Here is an 11,119-nt window from a genome sequence, read left to right as displayed (position 1 = left end):
GACTGCTTCTGTGCTGCAGGGTCATGAATATGAATATGTGCACCAGTGGGCTGATTTAATGCATGTTGTGGGCCAAATCAAAGCTCAGTGTAGTCTGGACTCACCGGCGGGGTTTGGTGCGCTCCGACTGCACTTCCCGTCCAAACACACGGTACATGCGCGCCTCCTGCAGCAGCGGCCGCAGCTCCACACACTCCTGCACCATCTCATCCGCCTCCAGCGCAGCGCTGAAGAACGCCGGGTCCAGCAGAGGCAGACGCAGACGCTCCAGAAGCTCCCTGAGGTCCTGCTTCCTCTCGTCCGGCCGCTGATGGACCCAGCGGAGCGCAGCGGTCACCAGAACCTCCTCGCTCACCTGCAGACGCTCGCAGGCCAGCAGCTCCAGCACACGGGCTTTGGGCAGACTGAGGAACTCGTCGTGCTGCAGAACCTCCTGGAAGTCCTGGTACAGCAGCGTCTGGCACTGCTCCTGCAGCGGCTGCAGCACGTACAGACTGGCGAAGTCCATCAGTCCCAGACAGTTCGAGTGGCAGACGCGCTCCTGCAGGAACTGCACGCAGGCTTTGGACAGGACGGGAACGTCCAGCCGATCCGCCGCCTGGAAGACGCTCTCCACGTTCTCCTCATCCAGCTTCAGCCGGCCCTCGTACATGAAGTCCAGCAGGTTGTCCATGGCTGTGCTGGAGATGCCCTGCAGCTTGACCACGGGCTGCTGGTTCTCCAGGTAGCTGCTGCTGCTGAACATGGTGCGGAAGAAGAGGCTGCTGGCGCAGAGCGTGGCGCGGTGACACGGGAACTCACATCCGTCCACCTGCAGGACCACGTCTGTGAAGGTGCCGCTGCGCCGGTACGAGTTCAGCACCTGCAGGATGTGCTCGGCGTGACACGAGCCCGAGCAGAAGCTGACCTTTGACCTGCCGTCCATCAGCTCGCCGTTGGTGCCGAAGCCCATTCTGGACGATGACGACTGTGAGGAGCGACAGCATCGTTTAAAGACCTGAACATCTGTGTTTCAACTAAACTCATTTAAGCTTTGCTTGTTTAAACAGATGTGTCTCAGAGAGGTCTCAGGACAAATACACATCCAGTGATGTCATCATGAGTTTAGATCCGGGCATTCTCTTAAAGATTTTAATGTTATCAAACAACAAAAGACGAGGAAATCACTCACTGCTTTAATAAGGATCAATCTTTAATTTATAGTCAAATGCAAGCAATTTTATTTTACATTTCATTAATTTATTCAATTTCTGTACCTAAAAACTAATATCTGACATACCTAAAAAAACTGAAAAGCACTGTTTGTTTTATTTATCTTTGCTCTGTTGTGTTTATTTGTGCTGTTGCGTGTAGTTTAATTATTTTCTTTATTTTATCTATCTATCTATATATATATAATGTGTATATTATAACATATATATTATAATAACATCTCAATGTTACTAAAATGACATAGATTTCAAGAAACAAAAAAGGTTTTTATGGTTTTAGTTTTATTCTACTAACCGTGTGAATTTTTTAATGAGCTCATATTAATTAAAAATGATGAAAAAACTCTTTCTCGTAAACATCTTAAGAATTCTGCAGTCACATTATGCATCATCTATCCCAAACTTTCAGTCTTTTCATGTTTCCTGTCTTTCAACAGCATTTATATAAAAGCAGTAAAATATTATTTCAAATGCAAAACATGTATTTATCAGCGCTCACCTGTGTGAAGGACGCTCAGAGAGTCAGCGATGAGGATTGAACACAGAGTCACCTGCGACACGTTTATACCTGCTGTGTTCTGAGGGGGAGGAGCTTATGCACATACACAAGCAGTGATGTCACTGGCTGCCGTGGAAACTCATTTCCTGTTCCCATTAAATCCACTTCCCTTATCTGTTCACTAGTACTGCTTCACTGCAAACAATTACACAACTATCATGACATAAATAACAGTCTGCTGTGTTTTACTATGAATTCTGGAAACTGCTGTCATGTTTTCAGAGGTTACTGTAGAACTTTTATAATATTGGCTTGATAAAACAAACCAGATGAGTCTGTGCGTTATTGTATAATTATGATAAACACACATTCTGTGTAATTGTTTATTGAGCATTTGGGAGTTTTTGATTTCATAAAAGCAGCAAGCCACTGATTTTACTGCTGTGTAGTTTTATAAAATTAATATATAGGCTAATGATCATTTCAAATTTTGGAAATAAGATTAAAATAGCACTTTAAATCATCTTTTGTTTTGAATAGTTTTAGATGCATGAAATATTAGCCCTTGAGTTTGTTCAAAGGTGAACTCAAACCGGTGTATCAGCATACAGATCATTGTGCTGCTCGATAATATCTTTGGTTTCACTTCATGAAGGAAGCTGAAATCTCACTCTGAAGCTGGAAATAATCTGTTAAATATGCAAAACATGTATTATGACGAGCTTATATAAAGTGTCAAATAAAAGGAGAGTTAGAAAGAAAGCTTAGTCTAAATTCCTTTTTATTTTATTTTTATTTTTGTCATTATTTTACTTCCTCTCATGTAAAGCACTTTGAATTGCCATTGTGTATGAAATGTGTGATATAAATAGACTTGCCTTGCCTAAATGCAAATGTGGATGATAAACAGATTTAAAAATTATTATATTTTTTTAATTGCTTTTTTTAAGCATATTATAGCAAATGTATATTTTTTGGCCTTATTTTGAAGCGCATATTGTTTTATTTATTTACTTATTTGGTCATACATTTAAGGTGAATATACAAACCCGATTCCAAAAAAGTTGGGACACTGTACAAATTGTGAGTAAAAAATAAAAAATAAATGGAATAATTTACAAATCTCATAAACTTATATTTTACTCACAATAGAATATAGATAATATATCAAATGTTGAAAGTGAGACATTTTGAAATGTCATGCCAAATATTGGCTCATTTTGGATTTCATGAGAGCTACACATTCCAAAAAAAGTTGGGACAGGAAGCAATAAGATGCCGGAAAAGTTAAAAGTACATATAAAGAACAGCTGGAGGACCAATTTGCAACTTGTTAGGTCAATTGGGAACATGATTGGGTATAAACTAGCCTCTCAGAGTGGAAGAGCCTCTCAGAAGTCAAGATGGGCAGAGGATCACCAATTCCCCCAATGCTGCGGCGAAAAATAGTGGAGCAGTATCAGAAAGGAGTTTCTCAGAGAAAAACTGCAAAGAGTTTGAAGTTATCATCTTCTACAGTGCATAATATCATCCAAGGATTCAGAGAATCTGGAACAATCTCTGTGTGTAAGGGTCAAGACCGGAAAACCATACTGGATGCATCAAGTCTTCAGGCAGACGTATAAATTTCAACATTTATTGAACAAATGGCCAAACTTTAAAGCATATACCAGATGTGTAGAGGTTAATTAGTTACATTCATTTAGTGCTGCACAGAAACATAAAATAGTTAATAAAACACAACATCATCAAATTTACCTAGACATGAACAAATATGGGATTAGTTTTATGATCTCTTTATGAACTTCTTGAAGTATTAAAGTGGTAGTTGTGTAGATTGTCAATGGAAGGAAATTATCTCATTCAAAATATCTTCATTTGTGTTTGGAAAATCAATGCAAGTCTTGCAGGTTTCTTACAGAGAGTGAGAAATGATGACAATTATTCCATTTTTGGGTCAACTTTCCATTTATCGTTTTGCAGTTTGATATCATAAATTAGAAATAAATAAATTAGAAGGGTCAGCATCACTCACACTCGGAGTCATCAGACTCACAGGAGCTTCTGCAGAAGTCTGGGCCAATTCTATTGAAAACGGATAAAAAAACAGTTATTTCAGTTAAATAAGTAAATGTGGTGAAACAATTGTGATTACCCCTTATTATGAGTATGCTGAGGAATTTCTATAAAACAGGTGTCAAATCATAAACTTAATTTATATAGCCTTCATTCTAGGGTCAATTAAATGAAACATTAACGTTAATTGTCTTAAGAAAAACTTGATGATAGCGCGTTTGTGTCTTGATGCAGATATGAAATGACAGACATGATATTCAGCGCTGAGAACAAGCAACACAATAATATATTCAGAATAAAATATTGAAATCTGAAACTTCCACATCATTGCATTCTGTTCTTATTCACATTTTGTACAGTGTCCCAACTTCTTTGGAATCGGGTTTGTATATTACATTTCTTAAAGGAATAATTCTCCCAAAAATAAATAAATATATGAAAATCTGCTCATCGTCTGTTCATCAGAGATCAGGATGAGTTTGTTTCTTCATCAGATTTGGAGAAATGTCTCATCAATGGATGCTCTGCAGTGAATGGGTGCCGTCAGAATGAGAGTCTGATAAAAACATCACAATAATCCACAGCACTCCAGTACATCAGTGAACATCTGGAGAAGACAAAAGATGAAACACATCCAGCATTAAGATGATTTTAACTCAAACACATAGAGTCTATAATCCATAATAACGTTTTGAAACACTGTTCCCTGCTCATTTATAGTTCATATAATTTCAACAAATTTTTTATTAGGTTGGACTGTTCCTTTAAGTGTTCCGCACTATTCCAGAAACAGAACTGACCATCAGTCAATCACCTGAGAGTGTTCTGAGCTCAGTGATGTCATGAAACACCCGCTAGATGGAGGCACGCGCGCGCGCGCTGATGAGACGCGCATCCTGGTGAACAATAGTGAACACCAGCAATGTGTCTGTTATTAGAAACACGACATTAGAATGGTAACTAATCATAAGTTACCTGGAGGTGTCCTGTTTGTCTGTTTGTGAATGCTTCGTGAACGCGCGCGCTCTGTGTGTAACGCGGTGCTTTCTGCTTTGATCCCACAGAACACAAACTGCGCGTGAAGAACCACAAGAACAAGAGAAAATAAACAAACAAACCAAAAAACACATGCAAAAACAATGCACTCGAGTGAAAATAAAAGTTTTTCCAGCCGGGAATCCTGAATGACGCGCGGGAATGAGACGCAAACAAAGATTAGAGTTAAAAAAGAAAGAGAGAGAGAGTTTGAATAAGGTGCATCGTTAACTACGATTTTACAGTAGAAACACAAAGTAAAGATTAATAAGGAACTGTACTGAACATGTTTTAGGAACAGAGAGAAAGAGAGAGAGAGCACACGTTTGTAAACCTTAATTTTCTTGTTGTTTATAAAAATATTTTGTATTTATTTTTTGATTTTATTGAATAATTGCTTCATCGCTTTTGTATTTTATGAACCTTTTTGTTCATTGCTCATGTAATGGCCAATTCTTTAGCAAGTCATGCCAAAAAACTGCATTTGAATTGAACTGAACTGAATTGAATTGAGCGAGAGAGAGAGAATTAGAGAGCAGGACACACACACACACACACACACACACACACACACACACAGGGAGAGAGAGCAGGAGGGAGGAGGGAGAGGGAGGTCCAATCCCATACAAGGCTTGAGCGCAGAAGGAAAAAAACAAGAGAGTGTTTGCAGGATATTCTCACAGCAGGATGTGTAGCGGAGCAGAGAGAGACGGAGGAGCACATGCAGCTGTAGAGACCAGCATGAGACGGTCAGCAGCGGACAACAGCTCCGGAGCAGCACACGACTGAGGTGACACACCTCAAACACACCTGCGCTTCACTGCAACCTCACTCTGAAGTCAGTCTTATGTCTCGGATGTTTGCTTTTCTGATCTTGCAGTTGATGGGTTTCCTTTGATTGGCTCAAGATGAGTAATTGCTAGAGATCAGAGGGTTAATTTCTGCTGAAACATCACCCTCTGATATATATATATTTTACACAGAATGTGGTAATGGAGATTAACCTTTAATATTTCTGCTGTGCTCACCACGTGTGGGCGTGCTTCTGTTCATGTCAAATATCAGCACAGAAACTAGACCAGTGCATTTGAGACAGGAGTGACACATCTATTGACATCGAGAACGATTCAGTGTTCCACTTCAGCAGACATCATACAAGTTAAAAACAGAAGCTGTGATGTCATGTTCCTGTCATCCCTCCTCATTCATTCACTCGCTCTTCTGTGTCTCTGCAGCATCATGGGGACGCGTCTCTGGATACTGATGCTCGTGGTGCACCAGGTCTCTCCGTACAGACATCGAGCCGAAGCTCCGCTCTGTCAAGTGGTGAGTTAAAGCATCTCTGAGTCTCTGATCAGTTCGGTGTTCAACTTCTGATTCAAACAGCCCTTTGGTGTTCTCTCTAAACGTACATTTTCAATAACGACTGAATATCATGTGCAATTCTTTGCCTAGAAACTGAACATCTAGTGCCGATCAGATTAGTTAAATTAGTTGCTTGAATTAAGTAAAACCACAAGTGCAGTTAAAACGTCTCAAAAGTGTCTTCAGATGCTCAAATGCTTTGAAATATAACTCTATAGTTTCTCATTAAATCATCCATGTTGCTCTGCATTTGTTTTATAGCTTTAAAGACTTACTGTAACACAACTATTGACTCACTCAATCATCAGGGGCTATAAATTGCTTAAGTATTGATTAAATAGATTCACACACATTGGCATAGACCAGATAGAGAACTAGAGAACCATATTAGGCAGAAACATCCTCCCAGTGCATCCAGTGAGGACGATTACGAGTCTCAGACTAAACCATGGAGTGTGATAAGATGAACTGATTATAGCAGGTTAGTGAGTTCAGGGTGACAGGAAGTCTCCTCTGACCATGTGTTTGGACATCAGTGACATACGGCTAATGAGTGCAGAGGAAGTCTGTGTAGGATGAAATACAGCAGTGCTCCATTACGTCTCCATCCTCTCGCCGACCTCTGAACCCTGGCGGATATGAAGGGTCGGTCCCAGAGATGAGGGAAAATCCTGAACCACTGTTCCTGAGCCACAGTTTTCCAGAGAGGCATGTAGATGGTGCACAGATAGCTGCTGTCAGTCATTCGTCACGCTAAAAAACGTGGGGTAAATTGTGTTGAAATATTCCAGGAATCTGTATGATGTCATGAGTAATGAAAACTGTTCGTCAGTATGGTTTGGACATCACTTGTGGTAAATAATGTTGGCTAATAGCACTCTTTCTTGTTGGTTTAAGGTCCAGGAGGATGTCGACTGCAGCGGTCTGAACCTCAGACGGATCCCGGTGCGATTGCCGACCTCTATCCACCTCCTCGATCTGTCTCGAAACCTCCTGCAGAACCTCACGGACCGGGAGCTTCCTGGGCTCTCCACCGTCCAGCATCTGAACCTCCACGCCAACAAGATCCAGTTCATCCAGCCGGGCCTGTTCCAAGACACGAGTCGTTTGGAGGTGCTGGATCTATCGGGAAACTCCCTGGACCTTTACGCCGCTCTGAAAACACACGTCGGGCCGCTCAAATCAGTCCGGCATCTGGATTTGTCCGGAAACGGTCTGTTCACGGATATGAGCGACTATTTCCTGAGCGACACCCCGGCCCTCACCAACCTCTCTTTAGACGGGAACAGCATTACTAAAATCAGCAGGCACACATTCAACGGATCTCAGGCTCTAAGAAACATCGACCTGCACAATAACGTCATCATAGAAATCGAAGAAGGTGCTTTCGAGTCGCTGACGGGACTCTCAGAACTCGATCTGTCGGTGAACTCCATTTCATGCATCACAGACTTCAACCTCGTTCAGCTCAAAACTCTAAACTTGAGCAAAAACAGCCTGAATAGCTTTCAGACCGTTGATTCGGATCTAGAGTTCGAGCTTCAGTATCTGGACCTGAGGGAAAATAAAATCCTGTATTTCCCCGTGCTTCCCGAGAGGAACAAACTCGTGTACCTGGACCTGTCCAGAAACCTCTTGAGAAGCGTGAACTGCTCCGGTCCACTAGAAGAGCTGGAGAACCTGAAGGCCAGCGGGTATCTGTTCACCGATCACGACAAACCCCTTTGCCTTTGTGTTAATCAGAGGCACCAGGATTTTCCCAAGTTGCTCTACTTGGACTTGAGCTACAACCAGTTCAAAGCGATTCCGTCCTCGTTCTTCAGCAGCGTGGCTTCTCTGGAGAGCCTGAACATCAGCAATAACTGTTTAGAGAGCTTCAGTGTGGATTCAGAAGGCCATCTGAACTCGTTGAAAACCTTGGACATCAGCTACAACAACCTGCAGAACTTGTCCTTCGGGGAAAACACGCTGGCTGCGTTGGAAGTCTTGCACCTTCAGGGAAACGCTCTGAGCATACTAGACCCCGGGATCTTCTCAAGGCTCCCCAACATACAGAGCCTTCATCTTCAGGAAAACCTGTTCAGCATCTGTCCTTCTCTCAAGGGTCCAATGCACGACTGCATCCGACTGTCCTCTATCCCGACCCTGAGCTACCTGTACCTCTCGGAGAACAGTCTCGTATCGGTTCCACCAGGAGCGTTTCACGGAAGCCCGCTGCTTATTCTGGATCTGTCCATGAATCCCGGTGTGGATGTCGGCACGTCATCTCTCTCAGGTTTGGAGATGTCCCTCACCCATCTTTCTCTGAGAGGAAACCAGCTCCGAAACTTAGCTGTCGACTTCACCTTCTTTCAGAAACTCAAGTCTTTGGATCTGTCGGTGAACCGGCTCACGGGGGTCTCTCTGTGGAGTGGAGACTCTTCGGTGGAGTCCTTGAACCTGCAGAATAACGGTTTGGTAACACTCACATCCGACACGGTTTTGGCTCTGCAGAAATCGCTCAGAACTTTATATGTAGGCTCGAACCCCTTGAGCTGCTGCGGAAACCCGTACCTCCTCACGTTGCTCCAGCAGGACAGACTGAACGTGCCAGACATCGCCGCCGTGACCTGCTGGTACACCAGAGACTCGGAGAGCGTTGAGATCAGTGTGAGCGCCGTGAAGCCGGAGCACTGCGAGTCTGTGGACAGGAAAGTGTTGTGGATCAGCGTGATCGTCGTGCTCACGCTCGGACTGATGCTGGTGTCGGTGGTCGCCTTGAAACTCTGTCACTCCAAAACACATGGATTCAGAAGAGGCATTAAAGCTTGAGTCTGCAAAGAAGGAAAAGAAACCGAAGCGTTCTCACCTGACTGTGGTGAAGCATGCATGACAGCTAGGTTTCAGTATGTGATGCGTGGGTGATATGGAAGTTCAATGTGAAATCCTGATCCCAATCACACATAAATTTTCTATTTAAACAGAAATGCATGCAATATTCACAGAATAAACTGGTGAACAGGAGTGAGGGTCACGCGGGACGTGCTCTTGCATTCAAAACCAGCTAAATGCAGGAACACATCCTGAGTGAACAGCCCCTCAGACGGCACAAATTATCTGAATTAGCGAAACAGAACATGTTTTGTTGTGTGCTAATACAGGATATCTTATGCAACTACACTACACTTTCTGATGCACGCACTTTATTGATTCTGATTTGTGACTATGAGAGTGAAATGTACCTGTGATGTGAAAACTGCATCAACGAGCAGAGGTCAGATTCACTGGACAGAGTTCTAGAGCGAGACACGTGATTGCAGGAGTGTGTTTTCAATATCGAATATGTTATGAATTAGCCAAAGGAATTTCATCGGCCGTAGGAAGTGTTGGAAGACCTGCAGCAGAGCATCTCTCAGCGTCGCTTTCCTGTTGTTGAGCTCAGTTTCCTATCGGTGAACGCTGCATTGCATTCGCCGTGATGATTTATTCATCCAGTCTCTCTCAGCGACACTGAACTGTGTTGGACTGGTGATCAGGTTCAGCTCCGCTCCGAACACACACCGCCTGCGATGTTTGTTTGGTCAGTCGGGTCTTTTAAAAAATATTTCCAGCCTGGAGCTGAAATAAGTTTGACCCTGGAGTCTATATCAGGCGCGGATAAAGATAGACAGGAAATCCCAGTTGAGGGAAGCGCACATCATCACCGCAGATATTAATAGAGGTTTGTTTCACACTTGTTGATGTGCTCATGACAGCAGCTTCCTCCTGTCCATCTGATTCATGACCACGCCTCGTTCTGCTTTCCAGTTACACATGACAAATCCCACGGAAGCCACACACACACACACACACACACCCACGTCATGTATGAGCATCCACTACGCACCAGTACTATATGAAGGAACTATTACCACAATGTTTGTATAATGAACTACTATGTAAATCTATTTATGAAGTATTTTCCTAAATAAAAGATTTCTGTTACGTGTCATCTGTTCACTGTTCTTCCAAATCAGTGTTTTAGTTTAACATCAAGATTTTAGGCAAAAGTCAACATCATAATGCTCATTATGTCAAAGAAAATTATAAATAAGAAAAAATGCTCCATTTTAGACAATCCACTGACTATACATAACTCTCTTTAGCTTATTAGTAGACTATAGGTTAGGGTTAGTACAATAAATTGACATGTCACTAGAATGTCTGTTAGGGCTATCATAATAAATATTATAGTTACTTCAAGTAAAATAAATGTTATCAACACTATTACCAATTACTACTATCAACTACTATTACCAACAGTTACCAATACTAAAGCAGTTTGCTTGATAACCTAAAAAGGAAATGGTCCGTCTCTAAAATGAATTTTCCACTGACACCACTTCTAGGTTACTTGGTAATGTTAGACAATAGTGCCTTTAGTCATTGTTTTAGGAAACTCACATGCAGTTTGGCGGCATTCTGATGTCTCACACCCACCGATCCCAGCGGATGCCATCAGCTACTCGAGCCTACAGCACTTGTGCTTCATGGAAACAGTCCTGCAGAGATCATGACTTTACAGAAGGACAGATGCTTTGTTGACTATCAGTTATGTGGTTCTTAAACAGAGCGGATGATCAATAATTAGAGAAAGGCATCTGGTTGTCAGTGTGGGCTGGCAGAGCGACTCCAGCACAATGCCCATCAGGCCTGTCCAAACAGGAAGTAGTGCTACAGGAAACACGCAGCACAAACATGGAACACCAAGTTCTCAAAAACACGCTGCTGTGTGCTTGGCTGCAGTTTCCCACTGTTTCAGCTCTTAAAGGGCTCATTTATATCATCTTTCAAATTATATAACCAGTTTATTACACAGCCCTGCATCACGTGCTGAATGAAACCCAATACTTGTTTCTTAACAATTCCAAAAGTAGTTAAAACGTTACTACAAAATATGATGCATTTTGTTTCA

The 11,119-nt window shown here is 42.4% G+C and overlaps 2 protein-coding genes across 4 annotated transcripts in view; one reads left to right on the top strand and one right to left on the bottom strand.

The window, feature by feature from the left end:
* Positions 1-1,846, bottom strand: part of klhl35 (kelch-like family member 35) — a 6,964-nt gene extending 5,118 nt beyond the window's left edge. Inside the window, exons 1-2 of one of the 2 annotated variants that reach the window (XM_059544542.1) lie at positions 1,711-1,846; positions 105-953 (exon numbers count right to left, since the gene is read on the bottom strand). In XM_059544542.1, the coding sequence (XP_059400525.1) occupies positions 105-952 (848 nt within the window). In that variant the 5' untranslated portion in view covers position 953; positions 1,711-1,846. Of the gene's footprint in view, positions 1-104; positions 969-1,710 lie in introns of those variants that run through there. The other variant, XM_059544543.1, reaches the window with a different exon arrangement.
* A 3,589-nt stretch (positions 1,847-5,435) lies between these two features.
* On the top strand, positions 5,436-9,408 carry LOC132132185 (transforming growth factor beta activator LRRC32-like). 2 transcript variants are annotated; one of them, XM_059544495.1, is made up of 3 exons: positions 5,436-5,611; positions 6,057-6,147; positions 7,084-9,408. In XM_059544495.1, the coding sequence occupies exons 2-3, from the start codon at positions 6,061-6,063 to the stop codon at positions 8,995-8,997; spliced, it is 2,001 nt and encodes a 666-aa protein (XP_059400478.1). In that variant the 5' UTR covers positions 5,436-5,611; positions 6,057-6,060; the 3' UTR covers positions 8,998-9,408. The 2 variants fall into 2 exon arrangements, with proteins under 2 accessions (XP_059400478.1, XP_059400479.1); XM_059544496.1 differs by having other exon boundaries at positions 5,487-5,659.
* The last annotated feature ends 1,711 nt before the right edge of the window (positions 9,409-11,119 follow it).

The sequence above is a fragment of the Carassius carassius genome, chromosome 49, assembly GCF_963082965.1.
Source record: "Carassius carassius chromosome 49, fCarCar2.1, whole genome shotgun sequence".
Taxonomy (NCBI): Eukaryota; Metazoa; Chordata; class Actinopteri; order Cypriniformes; family Cyprinidae; genus Carassius; species Carassius carassius.
The sequence above is the reverse complement of the archived record's forward strand: the minus strand, read 5'-3'. Positions and strand labels throughout refer to the sequence as shown.

Coding starts and splice junctions, on each gene's coding strand:
- LOC132132185 (XM_059544495.1), top strand. CDS start 6,061: ATGGGGACGCGTCTCTGGATACTGATGCTCGTGGTGCACCAGGTCTCT. Junction 6,148..7,083: donor AAGCTCCGCTCTGTCAAGTG/GTGAGTTAAAGC, acceptor TGTTGGTTTAAG/GTCCAGGAGGATGTCGACTG.